The sequence below is a fragment of the Ceratotherium simum genome, chromosome 40 (genome assembly GCF_057802395.1).
Source record: "Ceratotherium simum simum isolate JZ-2026a chromosome 40, ASM5780239v1, whole genome shotgun sequence".
NCBI lineage: Eukaryota > Metazoa > Chordata > Mammalia > Perissodactyla > Rhinocerotidae > Ceratotherium > Ceratotherium simum.
The window spans coordinates 404,433-424,648 of record NC_141939.1 but is presented as its reverse complement, the minus strand read 5'-3'; the positions used below and the strand labels follow the sequence as shown (position 1 = coordinate 424,648).

The 20,216-nt window shown below is 47.6% G+C and overlaps 2 protein-coding genes across 2 annotated transcripts; both read left to right on the top strand.

Moving 5' to 3' along the window:
- The first annotated feature begins 1,014 nt into the window (after positions 1-1,014).
- Positions 1,015-6,697, top strand: IL36RN (interleukin 36 receptor antagonist). The gene is made up of 5 exons (XM_087426353.1): positions 1,015-1,147; positions 1,498-1,553; positions 2,936-3,021; positions 4,099-4,226; positions 4,436-6,697. The coding sequence occupies exons 2-5, from the start codon at positions 1,525-1,527 to the stop codon at positions 4,658-4,660; spliced, it is 468 nt and encodes a 155-aa protein (XP_087282479.1). The 5' UTR covers positions 1,015-1,147; positions 1,498-1,524; the 3' UTR covers positions 4,661-6,697.
- Positions 6,698-13,483: 6,786 nt separating this feature from the next.
- Positions 13,484-16,451, top strand: IL1F10 (interleukin 1 family member 10). The gene is made up of 4 exons (XM_014791612.2): positions 13,484-13,515; positions 15,373-15,458; positions 15,762-15,889; positions 16,239-16,451. The coding sequence occupies exons 1-4, from the start codon at positions 13,484-13,486 to the stop codon at positions 16,449-16,451; spliced, it is 459 nt and encodes a 152-aa protein (XP_014647098.1).
- Positions 16,452-20,216: the final 3,765 nt, after the last annotated feature.

Genomic DNA, 20,216 nt, shown 5'->3' with positions numbered 1-20,216 from the left:
TTGCAACCAATTCAGTGTCATTTCTATTTGCTCAGTTTATCATCAATTTAATAAATTTGCATAAGGTAGCCTCAACATCTTTCATTTTTATGAAAGGTGTTTATCACATTAGTGGCATTAGGTGAGTGGTGGGTTACTTCCTACCCTTTGAACAACTTGGTATTTTATTTCTTCTTGAACACTTTAAGGAGTTTTTAGCCCATAAGCCTGAACACAATTCTTTAAAATTTATGACTTAACAATACATGGTTTTCAGTGGTCCTCAAGACGTAATGAAATTGTTTGTTATTATACACTGATCGTTACCTTTAATTCAGATCCATCACAGAGAGTGTATGGATGTATTAAAATTGCAAGATGTATTAAAACACAATCACATACTATTTTACCAATTAGGTGCTAAAGAAACATCATTCACAGATGGCACGAGCTAGATTTTAGTTCCTAAGGAAATAATCAGACACATGAGCAAAGATGTTGATACAAAGGTGTTTTCATGATCATGATCATGAAAATAATGATCACACGATTTTCAATAGCAAATAATACTAATGATATAAAGGACTAATAATAATTGATTGCTATAAGTAACTGATGCTGCATCTACACAATGAAATACTAGACAGCTACTCAATGGTATCATGTCAGTATTCATGTTTGGTATGAAAAGATACGTTGCTACTTTGCTACATGAAAAAAGCAGGTTGGAAAGAATGTGGGTTCTATGATGCAGTTGTGTGAAAAGCTGTCCACATTTAACGTGTATATGTGCGCAGAGGAAAAAGTGTTGTCGTTGGTTTTCTGATCGTGTGCTCACAGAAGATGAGCATGTTTTTCTTTTTTTGTCAGTCTGGATTTTCAGGTCTTTTGACAATGAATACGGAGATTAAACATCACTTAAGCAGGAGAGCCCCACCTTCAACATCTTCCACAGGCCTGGCAAAGGCAGGAAGGATGGAAGGAAGGAAGGAAGCAAGGAAAAGGAGTTTTAAAATCTGCTTTCCTTGAGCTGCTATCTGCACTGACGCCTCTGGGTCTGGAAGCGCTTGGAGGAGCTGCGTGCTTATGAAGAATTGGAAAGCCCCTGGGAAGTTCTTCAGAATTGCTGGAAGAAGACTGTCTCCAGAATCTTCCTTCCCTGCAAGAGGTAGTGAGTAGCAGGCGTTTCTGGAGGCTTAGGGTGACGTGAAATCTCTCTGGGAAACCCTGCTCCTCCACAGGTCGCGGCAGTTTCAGGAGCCCCTCCCTTGTGCATCATTAAAAGGGCTGAGGCATCCTCGGAAGAGCAGGCAGGCACCGCAGGCGCTGTCAGGAGAAGGGAGGATCTGAGGTGTCCTTTGGGGAGCTGGGCTTCATCCTCCCCAGCAGTGCTGGGGCTCTCTGTTCACAGGCTGGGGGTGTGGGGTCAGGGTCAGGGGTCAGGAGGCTGCTTGCTACCCAGGCTCCCACCAGCTCAGCCTCTGTCTCCACCTAAGATTTTCTGTTATTTCAAAATAGGAGAATCTACACACTGTGACGCTCAAGATGGTCCTGAGTGGAGCGCTGTGCTTCCGGTGAGTAACAGAGCCTCTGATTTGGCCGTGTCCTGTAGGGGAGGTGAGTTCCAGGTAGACCTGTTGTCCGGCCTTTCCAGGGAGGGAGGAGCTGTGATGGCCCTGAGCTGGGACTCTCAGAGGTGGGGGGGCAGCTGGGAAGTTGTGAATGGCACCTCACTGCCCTGAGAAAAGTTCCTTCAGCCTTCTTCAGACTGGGGCAGGCCCCCTCAAGGGAGTTCCCTGATGCGAAGGGGGCACAAGTGAACCGCCCTGTGTAGAGAGGGAGCCTCATCTATTCATAATGAGAATGGAAGTCAGGAGACCTGGCCTGCAGCCCTGCTGTTACCACCCACTGTGGCGATTTGATGTCAGTCCGGCTATTCTCTTCCTCCTTCCTGCCCTTTGAGACAGAACAACAACAACAAAACTATTCAGTCAATCAGTCTGTCTGTCCACTGGCATGTACTGAGCCAGGCACTCTGCTATGCTCTGGATTTTGCAACAGGGAATGAGAACGGTCCTTGCTCTCACTGAACTCAGAGTCTAGTGGAGTTTTTCCCAATGTGTCTTCTGCGGAACCCCAGTCCCATGAGTTGTTTTATACAGTGGCACTCCTTGATTAAGCAAATGTGGGAAATACCTCATTCTATGTCTCCTTAAGAGAAAACCAGGGTGCAATTCAGCATATTAGTAACTTTGAAGTAGAGATTTAGTTGTGTTTAGCCAATATGGAATCAATTTGTACACAGCATACTTTTTACCATATAACATCTGGAGAAATCCACTTTAGGCTACATATTTCAGCTTTTTCGCAGGATGTCAGCAGATCAACTGAGATCATAGAGGCAAAATAAATTTGACAAGTAAAATGAAAGAGTTTTAAATTTCAAGAAGTTCCTCACTTCGTAGGGAATATATGGCCAAGTGGAAGTAAATGTACCTTGATGTCTTCAATAATAATTGAAGAATCAGACTTTAATCTGGATGAGGCCTGGGCATTATCTAAGTCATCGTCTTAGCTTAGCAGTGGTGAGACTCAGGCTCAGAGAGGGAGAGGGATTTGTCTGTTGTGACTCGGCAGTAATGGTGGCTGAGCTGGACGAGACCCCAGGACCCTGACTCACAGTCTAGTTACTTTTCCAACATAACACACAGAGGAGATGAGTTGGTGCAGAAAAGATTGAGTAGGGTGAAGGAGCAAATCCCAGCCTCAGATTGGAGACTGTGGGGTTGTCCCATTGGTAGGGCGTGAGCACAGCAGGGAGGGAGAGAAAGTTGTGCCGTTACTTCCGTGCTGGAGGAGAGGGAGACAATACCTGAGATGGGGGACTCCAGAGCCCGGGCAAGGGGAAGCACCCACGCCTCCCCTAACTGAGTGTCGTCCCGTGCTGATGTTTCAGAATGAAGGATGCGGCATTGAAGGTGCTTTATCTGCATGATAACCAGCTTCTAGCCGGAGGGCTGCATACAGGGAAGGTCATGAAAGGTTGGTGGCAAAACATGACCGTACTATCCCAAGTCTCTACACACTCTTAGGGGAGGGGGCCTACACGGTCATGCGAATTGGCACAGGCCTACAGACCCTAGGCCTGACAGGGTAGATGGGGCATCGTAAAACCAGGCTCTGAGCAAGGACAAATAAAATACTACACCTTCCAGCAAAGTGAGGACCCGTGCCCCAGTGCCCCCGGAACCCTCCCTGCAGAGATGGGAATGTTTTCCAAGATGGATGCTTTGTCATTCCCTCCTAGGTGGACTGGGGTCAAACACTCTTTTTCCTGGGAGCCAGTGTTAAGGACGAAACCAAAGCAGGCTCTCTGTGCCTTTATTCCCATATGGGACTAGGTTTCTGCCCCTTTGCCCTGGGTCCCCTCTGCTCTCAGGATCTTTGGCCACTCAAAGTGGTGGCACCCAGAGAGCAGGTGGCACCAACTGGCCTCGTGCTTACTCATTCTGCCTCCCCGCCACTGGAACAGATCCTTCTCTCTAAAACAGCACACACCTGCCCACCCTGAACACCCTTACTGGGTGCTAGGGCTAGGCAGATCCCTTTGCGAGGATGTGTGTATGCACATGTGTATGCATGTATGTGTGTGTGCATATATGCATATGTGCACGTGTGTGTGAGAGTGTGTGTGTGTGTGTGTGGCGGGGGTGGGGTGGTACAGGGAGGAGTGATATCCTCTCCTGTTCTCAGGAATCTCACAGGGGTTAGAAAGATGTTCAAATAACTCTAATGGGAGGCTTATCTAGACAAGTTTCAGAAAAGAAGCCTGAGGGTTGAGGGGCATTAAAGGAGGTCCAGTCTCCCTTAGGGGTTAGAGAAGACTTGAAGATTTGACCCTGGGGGTGGGAAATGGTACAATGTGCTTATGTGCCTTGATGTCTACTGGGCCAACTGGCAGGAGACCATTCTTCCCTTTATGACAGCCGCTAAGAAGCTTCCCTTCTGCCCAGCCTGGGGACAGGATGTCTCACACAGGTCCTGCTCCCCAAAGTCCAGGACATGGGGAGAGAGAAGGAAGGGTGGCCAAGGCCCCTGCATCTGGCTTCCCTCCTCTAGGTGAGGAGATCAGCGTTGTCCCCAATCGGTTTCTGGATGCCAAGCTCTCTCCAGTCATCCTGGGCGTCCAGGGAGGGAGCCAGTGCCTGTCGTGTGGGACGGGGCAGGAACCAACTCTGAAACTAGAGGTGAGTCCTTTTGGGAATCCTCGCCATCTGGCAACTAAATCAACAGACGTTGAACCCACTGAGGCCTTGCAACCTGTGGCCCGAGTGCCTCTCCTGGGGATGCCCTTGCAGGGTTCTGTGGATTGCAGACCTGTCTCCATGTGCCCTCGGCCCAGCCTCCTCACTACCCCCACTTCTGCCCCTCACCTGCTATGCCCCTCTGCTCGCAGCCAGTGAACATCATGGAGCTCTATCTCGGTGCCAAGGAATCCAAGAGCTTCACCTTCTACCGGCGGGACACGGGACTCACCTCCAGCTTTGAATCGGCTGCCCACCCAGGCTGGTTCCTCTGCACTGTGCCTGAAGCAGACCAGCCTCTCAGACTCACCCAGCTTCCCGAGGACGCCAGCTGGGATAACCCCATCACAGACTTCTACTTCCAGCAGTGTGACTAGGACAATGTGCCCCCCAAAACTCCCTGGGCAGGGCCAGCTCCAGTGGGGGCAGGAGAGTGGAGGAGGAGACCCATGGCAATCACCCCTCCCCTGCTCTCAGGGCCCCCACCTCTCACTAGCTAGGCACATGGCCACCTTCCCAGTTTCGGTAAATTTTTCTGAGACTTGGAGCTCAGTCCACAGTTTCCTTCCTTGCTAGGTGGTCTTACTGTTGTGGAACTTGGCAAAAGCCGTATGAGATAAACTGGAGTCACATAAGAAGATTCCTAAGGGATCAGGGTAGGGAGACTGGCAGGGATCCTTCATAATCCGTGGTTGGCCCCACAGGCCAACCCGTTCCCAGTTGAGCTTGTTAGGGCCACCAGCTGCCCAAAGGAAGTCCTGTCACCCACCACTGTGCAGGAGAGGGAGGGTGGTCATAGAGTTAGGGACCCAAGGCCCAGCCCCCTCCTTCTTCCCTTTAATTCGGCTGCCATCATATGCTGCCCTTTCCATCTCTACTCTCATGCTCTAGCCATGGGCAGGGGAGGGTGGTGGTGTCCGAGGACACGGCTCCAGTTCAGAAGACCAAAGATGGGCAGGGCATGTCATACCTTTTGAAACTCAAGGTACAATTAAAATCCAAGATGCTGGTGTCTATTCACCTGAAAAGATGGTCATGGCATATTAAGTGAGAAGAGCAAGTTACAAAGTAGCATATCTTATAATTCTATTTTAACTAAAAAAAATACCTATTTATATATTTCCTCATAGAAAAAAGTCTGAAGGAGATTACTTCAATTCTAGCAATGTCAGGGTGGTGGTATTATAGGAGATTTTTCTTTTTGTTCTTTTTATTTATCTGTGTTTTCTAATTGTTCTACAATGAAGATGGATTACTTGTGTAATAATAAGAAAAATTAATCTTGAGGTAAACAGAGCAGATGTTATTTCTTATTGTTCTCAGCCTCCACTTCCCTGGAGTGAAATGCAAATTGAATTGAGCTCTGCTGCTCTGGTCGGTAGAATCAGAATAGTGATCTCAGCAAAGCTGTGAAGAAGGAAGATGTGATGGGTTAGTGTGGCTGAAATATTCCAAGGAAGGAATTTACAAAAAGAAAAATCCCGTACTTTGACCTGAAGTGGTCACAGCCCCCTGAGATTCCAAGATGTGGGATCCAGCCTCCAAAGGGGCTCCTGTGCTGGTTGAGTAGTGTTCCCTCCAAATTCATGTCCTTCCAGGAACCTCGGACTGTGACCTTGTTTGGAGATAGGGCCTTTTAGATGCAATTAGTTAAGAGCTCAGCTGTATAAGGGAGGACTCTAAATCCAATATGACTGTGTCCTTGTAAGAAGAGGAGAGGACAAACAGACACAGAGGGGACCCAGGGAGGAACTCCACGTGAAGACGGAGGCAGAGGTTGGAGTTATGCTGCAATAAGGCAAGGAACGCCAACGATTGAGGCAACCACAGAAGCTAGGAAGAGGCAAGGAAGAATTCCTCCCCAGAGCCTTCGGAGGGAGCATGGCCTTCAAGTCTCCTGAACTAAGAGAGAACAAATTTCTGTTGTTTTAAACCACCAAGTTTGTGGTAACTGGCTACAGCAGCCCTGGGAAATTAATACAGCTGCCGATGATCCTGTCTCTTGGTATTCACAGCCTGTGCCACGTTGTACCAGAGTTGTTTCTGTGGCCAATAGAATACGGCAGAAGAAATTTATGCCACTTCTGAGATTATGTTATAAAAGACACTACAGCTTCTGTCTTGGTCTCTCTCTCTATTTCTTTGCTTACTTGCTCTGGGGGAAGCCAGCTGCTGTGTTGTGAACAGCCCCATAGAGAGACCCATGGGGTGAAAAATGAAGCCTCTTGCCAACTGCCACAATAGTGAGCTTGGACGCAGCTCCTCCAGCCCCAGTCAGGCCTTCAGATGATGCAGCCCTGGTCCACGGCTTGACTGCAACCTGATGAGAGACTCTAGAGCAGGACACCCCCGCCAAGCTGCTCTAGATTCCCAACCCTCAGAAACTGTGTGAGATAATAAATGTTTGTTGCTTTAAGTTGCTAAGTTTTGGGGTCACTTATTATGCAGCAATAGGTAAATAATATGCAGGGTAAGAGAAACAAATGCATTTATTTTATTACAATTGTAATTTTCTCCAATATTTTCATTTTCCTTCTCAAAATGAACATGAGCCCTTTTACTTCCCCAAATATTCTATTTACAAGCTGATCATACTAAATTTGTTGAGTATTCTTTGTTCCTACAAGGTTTAGATCTTCTTTAACTACCTTTGCACCTCCAGTCGTACCTGCCAGGGACTGTGACTCCACTGTCTCTACCCTGGGGGATAAGAGCAGAGGCCAGAGGAAGGCCCAAATCTGAGCCCCAGGAATTCCCCCTGCACCTCACCCATCAGACCAGCCTGGCAGGTTCAGATTCTGCTGAGGACTAGCAAGGGGGTGGCCAGGCCAGAAGGGTCTGCCTCAGTGGACCTCAGAAGCTCCTGAAGTCCTTGGGCAGCAAGCCGCACAGGGCTGCTCAGAACGTGGGCTCCAGGTACCGGGCTGTGTTTCTGCAGACCCAGCTCACTCTCTCTTTTTGCCCACAGACCCAGCCATAGTCTCATAGTGTCACCTTCTCTGAGAAGCCTTTGCTGAGTTGAGATCCCTGGTCATCTTCTCTGATAGTGCTTTGTGCACATCTCTTTGGTAACTTGACCTCATTGTAATTGACTTGGGGTCTGTGGTCCCTAAAATGACGTCAAGGTCAAGGCTATATCAGTTTGTGTCCAAGCACCTCAAATAGTGTTTGGCAAACAATTGGAATCCAGTGAGTGTAGAATGTGGAAACTATTTCTCCACCCTGGAATATTCTTTCTTTCTTCTTCACCCATTTAAATGGGCCCACCTTTCAGGGAACAGCTGAAATTCCACCTCAGTTTTGAAGCTTTCTCAAACCTGAAATGATTGCTTCATCATTTGTGGGATGATAGAATTTAAAAGGGCCTTAGCAGGGATGAGCTGACAAGAGTCAATTGAAAAAGGAGGAACATAAAATGCTACCTTTAGGAATGGATTGGGCTGGAGGACCTGGCATCATGACTGTTCAAGTGAAAAAAATCTAGTGGTTTTAGATTTCTGCAATTTCAATATAAGCTCCCAGCCTAGGCCTATATTTACTGAGGTGCGTGCCTGTATGAGGTTGAGTTTGTGCCAGCTACAGGCATTGGGGACTAATAGTGTGTCCTGAAGAGGAGGGAGGGTCCTAAGACCAGGTCGTAAATGAGGAGGCTAAGGAGCTGAGAGTCTTTATCCTGATGAAGCATACACAGAGAGCCCCCTTCAAGTACTCAAAGGCCTGCCTAGTAGAATATACTTGTTCTGTGTAATTCCAAGAAACACAAGCAGGACAGATGATTGGAAATTACGTGGAGGCTGTTTTTCCTGTGTGACCCGAAAATTTTAACCATAAGGACTACATACACTGTTAAGGTTTCTTCAAGAGCTTGTGAGGTCCTTGACACGGGAGGTGTTGAAGCAGAGCCTGATTAACCTATTTCTCAGGGATGCTATAGCTCAAATTTCTCCATTTGAAGGGAGACTATGATGTCATGTCTAAGGCCCTTTCAAGTCTAGGAATTTGTTTTTTTACTCAAGGAGATTCTCTGCCCCTATTGTCTCCAGTATGCCCGTGACCTATTTCTCACTTTTGAGGCATCTGAGTGTTGGACTGACCTCTCCCACTTCCTCACCAAGCCCTTTGTGGAACTTTGCAAATGACCTAAGAGGGAGAATTACAATAAGGTGCTTGGTCCCCACAGAACACTATGCCTAAGCTTCTCTGCCCTTGTGAGTAGGTGGATAGATGAGTGGATGGATGGACTGAGTTGAGTAATGTCAGTTAGAGGCCTGAGTGTTCTTTACCCCTGCCCTGCTCACACTATGTCGTGTGCCCTAATAGTCCAGGGCACATGGCACCTGTCTAGTCCCAGGATGGATCTAAGGGCAACGTCCTCTGTAGGTGGGTTTCCTTAGACCTTCTGTCTCATCAAGCTGATACCCACTACAAGGACCTGTTGTAAAGCAGAGACTTCCCTTTTGTCTTTCCAAACAGGGCCCTACTCACAATGCTGTCAATGCCCTGTTCTCATTTGCCTGGCTGGCCACAGCCAGCCTGGCTTCAGACATCAGAGGTCCTGATGCCCTGTCCTTAGGCCCCTCAGACACACTCACTCTTGCCTCTTCCACCTCTCTAAGCCTAGAATGGAGCCCCATGGGGCACCAAAGGGAGGGTGGTATGAAGATATCTGACCCCAGCACTGTTTATCTGGCTGCCAAAACCACCAATAACAGTGTCAATTATAGTAGCTACGAGCAGGGGCCCTGAGCCTGGCTTCTGCCAAGGCTTCACGGGTGACTCTCTCCCCTTCCAACAAACACTCATTAATGCCCCCACCTTCTTATTATCCATACTGTGCTGAAGACATTGTGAAATCCCTAGGCTCTTCTTTTCCATCCTGGAACCAATTATAAAGATTGCTGCAGGCCTGACCCACCCTGATGGGACAGTATAAACTCAGTGCAGATGCCCAGGATAAATCAGTCGGAGGTTCCAGGTACCCAGGATCTGCAGGTCAGTGGTGGACAGGCAGTATTCTCTCTTTTCTTCTCCCTTCTGTTAATATCTCTGATATGCCCCTTCCCTTAACTCCTCCTGGCAAGATCTCTAGATAACAAAGTATCCCCTCCACAGAACACTGCGGGATGCTAAATAAGTCTAGAGGCATATGGAAGGAATTTGAAGAGAAGGTATGGTTAAGTCAAGTCAAGATCTTTAAATATTTAGAATCATAGATTGCAGAAAGTAATTTCAGAGGAAATCATCTAGGCCACTGGGATTCAGCAGTGTTTGGTGAGGCTTGGGAGTTCCTTAGAGATGTTCCAGTGCCTGCTTCAGTGGTCAAGGAAAATGCTAGCAGGGTTCTGGTGTCTCCATCACTTCCTGATTCAACAAAGGCAGGTCCCTTTTACCCATTTTACTTTCATTAGGTTTCTGTGAAAAATATCATTGTGAAATTTAGTTTTGAAAAATATTAACCTTTCCCAGCCTCTCATTCCAATGATAGTAAATTGGCAGCCCGGGGACAAAAGGGGACTTTCCGAGATGGCAAGATAAATTTGTAGCAGAGCTAGGTCTGGAATCCAACCTTGCCATTCAAATCTGCTGTGTATGTTTCTATGTCCTGCTTGCAAGAACCACGTGAGATACACTCATAGAAGCAAATCAGGGCCAGATGGTGGTGAAATGGGCAGCTACTGTGGATTCTACAGCTGGACGGGGATGTGGTGAAAACAATACTTAGAACATGAGTCCAGGTACTCCACAGTTGGGGCTGGATTGAAGGTAGGAAAACCAGGAATACAGGCACAGGTCTTATGGCTATAGTGAAAACAAAGTTATATTTTAAAGAATAGTCTGTCAGAACTTGTTGATAAATCAGACGCAGAGTCAAGAGAAGTGGGAGAGATTGTCAATGATCCCTAGGTTTCAAATCTCACGGACTAGAGGAAGGTTACGGCAGTGAGAGAAATGAAGTTGGGAGGGATGAATGGGCAAGGAGGAGGAGAAGATTAATTTGACCTTAGATATATTTAGTTGAGTGTGATGGCAGGATGTTCAAAAAGGCATGTCCTTTAGACTGCTGGAGATAAAGCAGGTTGCTCAGTCCGGACTTGGGAGGCATTAGACCAAGATGATCGCTGCAGCGGTGGAAATGGATGAATTGCAGCATATGAAAGAGAAGTGCTTTGGACTTTGACTTGCGATTTCCAGCCTTAGGGATGCCCCCAAAAGGAAGGGAGAATCTACAGTGGGCCTGAGAAGGGGAAAATGGAAGGGAGTTGATCAATGTCAAGGGTTCTGAGGAGGCAGCAGCCAAATGTCAGAGGAATCGAAAATGAGTCTTTGGATTTGGTTCCACAGAAGTTAATATTGGTCTTGGAGAGAGCATATTCCATGTAGATAATGTGTAGGAGAACCAGGAGAGAGTAGGGTGTGTGACGTGCAAAGAAACACGGAGAAAGCCCAGGGCTACTTGGTGGTGGTGCTTGATCCAGGACAGGTGAATTGAGGAGGTCTGAGACAGCCAGAGATGGCGTTCAGGGAGGAGTACAGGCTACAGTCCAGTGAAAGGTCACTTGGGGGCAAGAGAGAAGGGAAAGCTTTGGAGATAGAGTATGTGGTGCATTGGGAGGGACCGTGGCAGACACTCAGCACCAGACCCCCAGGCTCTCTGATGGACTAGAAGCCAGCTTCTCACTCCTACTCGCCCCATCATGATCTAGCCAGACCCCAGGCAAGGGGAGACTGTTATGGGAGTCTGTAGGAGAGACACTGGGATTTGGGGCTGGGTCAGGACAGGAGGCGTCTGGGACCCCAGGGATTCCCACTGGACTGGACCGGCACTGAATTTCTGCCGGCCCTGTGAACTGACCCTGACCAAGAGTGGGAGTCATCAGACTGCCTGCCCAGCTTTACACAGGGACCCTCCACTTAGTTTGCCCTGGCCAGATGGTGGCACAGCTACCGGGCTGCCCATAGTTCTGCTACAGCCAAAGGAGCCCCAGTCATCTGGCAGAGAGAGAGCACAGCACGAGTGGGCTTGCACTGAGGCCTTGCTGCTGTTGGGCTCTCTGCTCTGGGGGATCATCTGGTCCTTTGCTACTCAAAGTGTGGCCAGGGACCAGCAGCATTCACATCACTTGGTTGAAGGTTTGAAATGCAGAGTCTCAGGTCTCACTGACCTAGGGAATTAGAATCTGTATTTTCATAAGAGCTGCAGGGGATGTACATGTTCATTAGAAAGAGAGAAGAACTGCGCTAGTGCAGCAGTTCCAAGCCTGGCTGATCACTGGAATCCTTCAAGTCCTGCCAAATCAGAACCTTCAGCCCAGGACATAGCACTCATCAAGAGTCCTCCAGGTGATTTGATGGGCAGGCACGCTTGGAAGTCAAAGACTTTAACTGAACACTTCATTTTGTAAAAAATTAAAACTTACTTTATACTACAAAGGAAATTCATGTTCATATAGGAAAAATGTTAAAAGATGTTAAAAAATAAAAATAAAAATCACTCGTAGTCTGTCAGCCATAGATAAGCACCACAGCTGCAGCAATATTGGCAATCTTTGTTTCTGTGTACTTGTGTCTCTCAATGTGTGTGGATTTAAATGGAATTGTAGTGTACACATTATCTATAACCTGCACTTTTCAATTAATGTATTTTGAAAATTTTTATATCATAGAATGTTTTTCTATGATATCATCTTTAATGTACACACACTTTCTTAGTAGTTACTAAACCTGCCATTACTTTTTAACCAATCACCTATTATTTGGTATTTAGATTATTTCCAACTTCTTGCTATTGTAAAAAACGATGCAGTGAACATCTTTATAACTAAACATTTGGGCAATCCATTATTTTTCCTTGGAATAAGGACAGCAGATGAAATTACAAAGTACATAGAATGCTTGAAGACTTTAATTCACGTAACAACATCCATCCAGAATTTGCACTCCTGTCGGTGCCCTGTTATCCTGCAGTCTGACCAACACTCAGACTCCCACTGAAGAGCCCAGGGATAGGAGATGACTTGTCTAAGGTCACCGACTGGCAGATCTAGTACTAAAAGCCTGCTCAGCTGCAGCCCCCTTTCTTCTAACACCCAGGCCAGGGAGCTCAGTGCTGCTGTGGTGGCTGGAAGTCCTGCTGTCAGCATCAGCCTGTTCCTCCTTACCCACTTCCCAAAATGTCCCTCAGTGTCCCTCTCTCTTTCTCTCATCTCTGGTCCTTTCTTCCCACCGTCCTTTTTCCCATTCCTTCTTAGTTTCTGCCTTCTTATCTTTTTTCTTCTCTTTTCTCTTCTTACTTGGTGAGAATCAGATCTACTGCATAAACTCAGTCTTAGCCATCCTTGCATTTTACTTTTCTGGGCTGTTTTTTTGACCCCTACCATCCTCATGACCTGATTAGCTCTGGGTTTATTTCCATGGTAGATTCTATATTGGCCTTGTTGAAGGTAGTCGTTTGAGGGAAAAGCTCTAAGGGCAGGATAATCCAACCAGAAGGAGCAGAGCTATAGGAAGCTTTGTGCTCTGGGATTTATACGGGGACAGTGGCTTCAGTTTAGATCCATCACCCTCAAAAACACAAGTGTCTCTGTCTCAAGCCTGTTTTCCATTTGGAGCAGAATAGGGCATTGGGAAGTTTAGATAGTTTCACAGTCTTGGCAAACCCATCCAGTCCCTATGAATGATACTTTCTAACTCTGCAGGGCAACCTGCTCTTCCCTGAGCTCTGGGTCCTAACCCCTGCTAGGTACGGGACGGCAGGAGTATGGTAACTCTAGGGCCAGGCTGGGACGCGGGACAGGGTTTGAGCCGGGCTCGTCCTCAAACTGTGAGAGTAGAGCACACCCCATGCCAGTGTCAGCCCTGGGAAGTGCTCCTGGCTAACCTGTTTGCTGGAACCTGTTCTCTGCTCTCCCAGGGCTCGCATCAGTGCACACGTCAGGCTCACACCCCGCCAGCTCGACTTGTTCCTGGATGGCCCCACATGAGGATCATCTAGAGCTGCCTGGAGCTTGTTGGGCTGGGGGAGACCTTGGTGGATTCTGGCTGGCCATTTATGCATAAGCAGGCTAGTGGGATCTTTCCACCGTGTGACTGGGTGACTGGGGGCCCGGAGAGTGTCTGCCCTCTGGCTCCACCGCCCTGCTTCTCTGACAGCCCTTCTCTCCTTCCGCCTCAGCAAGAACCAGTCACTCCTGATTGCAAGAATGTGCTCCCTCCCCATGGCAAGATACTACACGTAAGTCTTCTTGGAGTCCTCCCTTACCTAATCAGGAGTCTGGGGATGACAAGGGAAGAGGAAAAGAAGGCCAAGTCAGAGGGATGAGGCTCCCTCTTACCCTGGAAATCTCAAGTGCCCCACAATTAAGCTTAATCCTCATTACAACAAAAATAGCTCTCTTTACTGAGCATCTGCAAGATGCAAGTCATTCTACTGCCTTGCCTCCATCCTGAGAAATCTACAAGGGGAGCATTGCTAAGCCCCTTTTACAGATCTGGAAACTGAGGCTCAGAGAGGTTAAATAAATTACCTGATGCCACACAGAGCCAGGACTCTGATTCCGCATTCTCTGTGCTGCTCCATCCTCCTCTCTCTAAAAGCTCAGAGACAATTTTGAATCTCGGTGACAGAGGTTGGCCTCTGTGGCCTTTACTCCCATTCTGGGCTTCCAACTCTTACTTGTGTTTTACCTCATTTGACATTTGGGTCTTTACTTATAGTTTACCACTTTACGGTCTGTAATTTTTGTTGTAAACTACCTCAAGCCCTTCAAGGAATGAGATGAGACATAATAAAGATAAAATAGGATTGACCTCTAGGATGCATTTCCTCAGCTCCTCCCTGGGCTTGTCCTGCCCTAGACATGGAGGGGCCAGTCGGGGCTTCCAAGAAGTTACATCTTGGCTGGGAAGGCAGGACATGAGCACAAAATACGCAAATGACAAAACAAATATCAACCCTTTGGGGAATCTAGCTAGCTTGGGTTCTGGTCTCCAAATAGACTGTTGCTGGCAGATGAGTTATCTACAAGTCCTGGTTGTCCAGGCTTGGGGGAGAATCCCAGTTGTCAAGCCCAAGCTTTTTTCAGATCTTGATTTTTATTGCACAAGCGAATAAAAAAGCACACCTGCTTTGAACACATACGATCATTAGCTAAGGCTAAGGCTATTATAATTAGCTGTCATTGAGAGAGAAAAATCTCCTGGAGGCGCAGCATTGGCCCAGAGGTCTTGCCCTGGAAGTTAAGGTGGGCTCCCCAGGGCCTGAGAGCAGCTGATGAACATCTTTGAAACCAGCCAGGCGACAGAGCTAATAACCTGCATGACTTTGATCTTGCACACGCTCACCACTGTTTCTCTCCAGCTTCCCCGGCACGTATTCACCCTCCCAGGCTGATCACTAGAACCACAGCCAACCTCAAATGACTGTCATCAGGCCCCGCTCCAGCTCTCTGCTCACTTCCTTGATTTGGCACCCATAACGCGGGCCCACCCCAGAGCACACCTCGCCCAGAGCAGGGTGGCCACGTTGGCATACTTACCATCATATAGGATTTTTTTTTTCTGATTTGTGGATTTTCTTCTACAGAAAGTCTTTAAAATATCTGAAAAGCAAATCACACTTCGTTATACACTCAACTAACCCCCTTACTGAAGAGAATAAACATCTATGAAAAATTGGGGCAGACCCAGAAAAGCTGAGATAAGGCTCGCTGTATCCCAGATACATCTGAGCCTCATTAGGAAACCTCTCAGGAAGTCATGGAAAAGGGTCGGCGTAGTCAGGCCAACTCTACCCTTCAGTGAGAAGGCGCCAGTTCCCCTCACCGCCCTAAGGGCCCTGACAGGAGCCAAGCCTAGTAAGGGAGGAACAACGGCCTTGGGAAATCACGAGCCCCAGGAGGCCTTCCCTTGCCTTAAGGCTGACCTGTTCTTTACCTGTGCTGGGGTGGAGCGGGGCCCCCTTCTCACCTGTGGAAGGGAGAAGAACTCCCATATGCTCAGTGTGATAATTCAGAGCATGGGACAGGGGAAAGCTGGGGGGCTCAGTGGCTCCTGAAGGGAGTGGGCCATCAGTGTTGCCATCCTGTTCCAGAATTAAGGATGCAGATCAGAAGACTCTATACTCGAAAGCCAACCAGCTCCTGGTGGGAGATCCTGAGGTGGACAACTGTTGTGCAGGTGAGCATCTGGGGCCTCTATCCCCTGGGACTCGCCCATGCTCCATCTACCACAGGCTCTCCCTTCTCCTCTTGCCTTCCTCCTGCCTCCAGTGGCAGTGAGAAGAGGCAGGGAGCAGCAGAGGACCTCTCCTAGTGAGGAATCATCACCTCTACAGGAGTTGCAGCTCACCCAGCAGCCTGCATGCAGGGGCTAAGCCAGGTACACCCTGGCCTGTTCCTTCCTGCCTGAGCCTTAGCTCACCTACAAGCTTGTGATCTGGGGTCCCCTAGTCTCCTGGCTCTCTTCTCTCTTCCTTCCTAGAGAAGATCTGCATCCTTCCCAACAGAGGCCTGGACCGCACCAAGGTACCCATCTTTCTGGGGATCCAGGGAGGCAGTCGCTGCCTGGCATGTGTGGAGACAGGAGACGGGCCTTCCCTGCAGCTGGAGGTGAGAGATTGCACCCCATTCTAGGGCAACCTGTAGACCCGGCCTGGCCTCCAGGATGGTCTGGCATCTCTGCGCCACATGTCCCTCTCCTTCAGGTTTCCACCATCTCCTTCTGTACCCAGTGCTAACACCCTTGCCCTCCAGAACCTGCAGAAGGTAGTTCCCCGGGTAAGGACCCACACTGTCAAAGCCCTCATTGGCCAAGCCCCAGAGGCCTCTAGGGCTGACATCTCAATCAGCAGCCTCATTGACCTCCAGAACCTGCAGAAGGTAGTTCCCTGGGTAAAGACCCACACTGTCAAGGCCCTCATTGGCCAAGCCCCTGCAGCCGGCTGCCTTGTCCCCACAGGATGTGAACATCGAGGACCTGTACAAGTGCGGTGAACAGGCCACACGCTTCACCTTCTTCCAGAGAAGCTTGGGCTCGGCTTTCAGACTTGAGGCTTCTGCCTGGCCTGGCTGGTTTCTCTGTGGCCCGACTGAGCCCCAGCAGCCAGTACGACTCGCCAAGGAGAGTGAGCCCTCCGCCCACACTGAGTTCTACTTTGAACAGAGTCGGTAGGGAGGTGGCAGGCTGAGTTCCAGGCTGGTGCCCCAAAACCAGCTCATCCTGCTCGGGGTCTGTGGTAGGCAGAATAATGGCCCCCTAAAGATGTCCCCATCCTAATCCCCAGAATCTGTAAATATGTTACCTTACAAGGCAAAAGCGTCTTTGCAAATGTGATTAAGTTAAGGATCTTGAGACGAGGAGACCATCCTGGATGATCCCAGGGGGCCCAATGTAATCATAATGTTCCTAATAAGATGGAGGCAGGAGGGTGACAGTCAGAGAGACATTGGAAGATGCTATGCTGCTAATTTTGAAGACAGAGGAAGGGGGCTGTGAGCCAATGAATGCAGGCAGTTCCTAGAAGCTGGAAAAGGCCAGGGAATAGATTCTCTCCTAGAGCCTCCAGAAGAAACACAGCCCTGCTGACACCTTTAGTCCAGTGAAAGGCGTCTGATCTCCAGAACTATAAAATAATAAATTTTTATTGTTTTGAGCCACTAAATTGGTGGTGATTCGTTATAGCAGCAGTAGGAGACTAATACAAGGCCTTAGGAGGCCTTAGTGGGCAATGATTAATGCAAGGGGCATGGGTAACTTGGTGAGTTCTTCTTCTCCCTTATTTTTTTAATCAAAAAAGGAGATTCATTGGCACAAGAACCCCAGTTTGTTGGCTTCAGGCATAGCTCATCCAGGTCCTCAACCATATCAGAACCATTATTCTCACTCTCTCTCTTCCATTCTCTCCCGCCTCGTCTTTGTTCCACCTCCTCTGGAACTCTCTGCATACATTTATATGTTATGACACCAGAAATTCCAGGCTTGTATCCTCAGAAGTCTAAATCCAAAAGCAAGATTTCCCAACCTGGGCACTACTGACACTTTGGGCCAGTTAATTCACTGTGGTGGAGACCGTCCTGTGCATTGTAGGTGTAGCACAACCCTGGCCTCTACCGACTAGGTGCCATTAGTGTCTCTCATCCTCCAGTTGTAACAACCAAAAATGTCTCTAGACACTGCCAAATGTCCCTTGGGGGGCAGAATTGCCCCTGGTTGAGAATCACTGGTCTTAGCAATAGCAAGTTTCTTCCTTCCTATCAAACCCATAAAACACTTAGACCTACCTGTCCTTGGTCTGGGTTGGGTTATGTGCCCAACCCTGAACAGATTACCTAGTGGGGTGGGGTAACAGAATATGCTGGTTGGCTTAGTCCAGGGTTGCCAGTCCACTCACGAACTGGGGCTGGGCCTGTGTGTCCCACCTAACTATTGGAATGAGAGTGCAGTGAGGTACTATTTATTATCAGAGGAAGGGGGATGGATGCCATGTAAGACCAAAACAAAGGAAAAGAAAAAACTCCCAAACTAAAGCAGAAAACCTGTGGACCACCACAGGACCTGGGAAGTCATTTTTTGTTTGGATTTTTTTGTTTTTGTTTTTTTAAAATGCAAAACTCGTTTTATTTGAGAATGCTGTTGAAGGCAGCATGTATTGAGAATATCGTTGGTTTTTTGTATTAGATGTGTTTTTTTTGGTTTATAACATTGCGAAATTTCAGGTGTACATTACTACATATCAATTTCTGTACGGACGGCATTGTGCTCACCACCAGTATTCTAATTTTTATCTGTCACCGTACATATGTGCCCCTTTACCCCTTTCACCCACTCCCCCCCCACTTCCTTCCTGTCTGGTAACCACTAATCTGTTCTCTTTATCTATGAATTTGTTCATCTTCCACATATGAGTGAAATCATATGGTGTTTGTCTTTCTCTGTCTGGCTTATTTCACTTAACATAATACCCTCAAGGTCCATCCACGTTGTTACAAATGGAACGACCATAAAACTCCTAGAAGAAAACATAGGCAGTACACTCTTTGACATCATTCTTAGCAGTATCTTTTCGAATACCATGTCTACTCAGGCAAGGGAAACAAAAGAAAAAATAAACAAATGGGACTACGTCAGACTAAAAAGCTTCTGCAGGTCAAAGGAAACCATGAACAAAATGAAAAGACAACCCAGCAACTGGGAGAAAATATTTGCAAATCATATATCTGACAAGGGGTTAATTTCCAAAATATGTAATGAACTCATACAACTCAACAACAATAAAACAAATGACCCGATCGAAAAATGGGCAGAGGATATGAACAGACATTTTTCCAAAGAAGATATACAGATAGCCAACAGGCACATGAAAAGATGTTCAGCGTCACTCATCATTAGGGAAATACAAATCAAAACTACAATGAGATATCACCTTATACCTGTCAGAATGGCTATAACTACCAAGACAAAAAATAACAAATGTTGGAGAGGATATGGAGAAAAGGGAACCCTCATACACTGTTGGTGGGAATGCAAACTGGTGCAGCCACTATGGAAAACAATACGGAGATTTCTCAGAAAACCAAAAAATAGAAATACCATATGATCCAGCTATCCCACTACTGGGTATTTATCCAAAGAACATGAAATCAACAATTCAAAGAGATTTATGCACCCCCATGTTCATTGCAGCACTATTCTCAATAGCCAAGATGTGGAAGCAACCCAAGTGCCCATCAACTGATGATGAGGATAAAGAAGATGTGGTATGTATACACACTGGTGAGTTCTCAGAAGGCTGGCCACAGCTTTTCCTCCAGTCCATTTGCTCCAGTGCTTCTAGAAACAGCCAAGAAGCTCCAGGCAGAACCCAGCTGTCCTCTTCTGTCCATGGACAATGCCTTGATGCTTACAATTTTAGTTTTAGTTCAAGTCTTATGATTTTCCTCTCGATATTTCACAATGAATCAGTCATTCAACCAGTTGATCAGTACCATCAGTTGTCTTCTAGTTTAGATGTGTGAAGAGCAAGGAGGGGCAGTGAGGGAGAGGCAGTGAGTTTGTACTGGATGTGTTGAGTTTAAGGTTACAGTGGAACTGATGCGCTGAGGTGACTTCTTACAGCTGGGACACGGGGCTGGAACTCAACTGAGAGTTTGCAGTTAGAACTGACTCTCGTCCGCAGAGCCCAAATCTCTCTCCATTTCATAGAGAATCCGTGGTCGGGCTCCAGGTAGAGCAGAGAGCCCCTGGTGTCAGGGCTCGGATGATTGGCTGCCGGTGCTCTCCCTCTTTTGTACAATTACTCAGCATCCAGCCAACATGCGCCGTGGAGTAGGGCACTTAAGAACAGCGTGTCTTCCCCTCAGAACAATCCTGCAAGGCAAGCATTCTTACCTCCACTGACAGATGAGGAGCCTGGGATAAGAGAAGTGACATAACTTGCTGAATGTCATGTAGGCTGTACGTGTTGGAGCTCAAGACAAAATCTGGCCCATCTGACCCCAATGTCATTCCACAAATTTTTATTCCACTCTTATTCTAGGAGCTGGGCAGGGAATGGCAAACAAAACCTAGCTTCCTTGGAGCTGAAAAGTGAGTGGAAGAAACACTAAACAAGCAAATAAACAAACAAGACAACAAATAAGGGCACTTTACATGATAGAGGGTGAGGGCAGCAGGTACTCAATGGTAACATTAGAGAGGGTGGCCAGGGGAGGTGACTCTGACTATTTTGAGGAGGTGACATTTGAGCTGAGGCTGAAGGACAGCAAGGAGCAGGACTAGGAGAGATCCAGGCAGAGGAAGAGCAAATGCACAGGCCCTGGGATGAAAGGGGCTTGTTGAGTTCAAATAGCAGCGGAAGGCCGTGGGGCTGGAGCCTGGAAAGTGAGGGAGAGGATAGGAGGTGAGAAAGACGAGCGGGTCCTGGATCAAGGCGGCTTT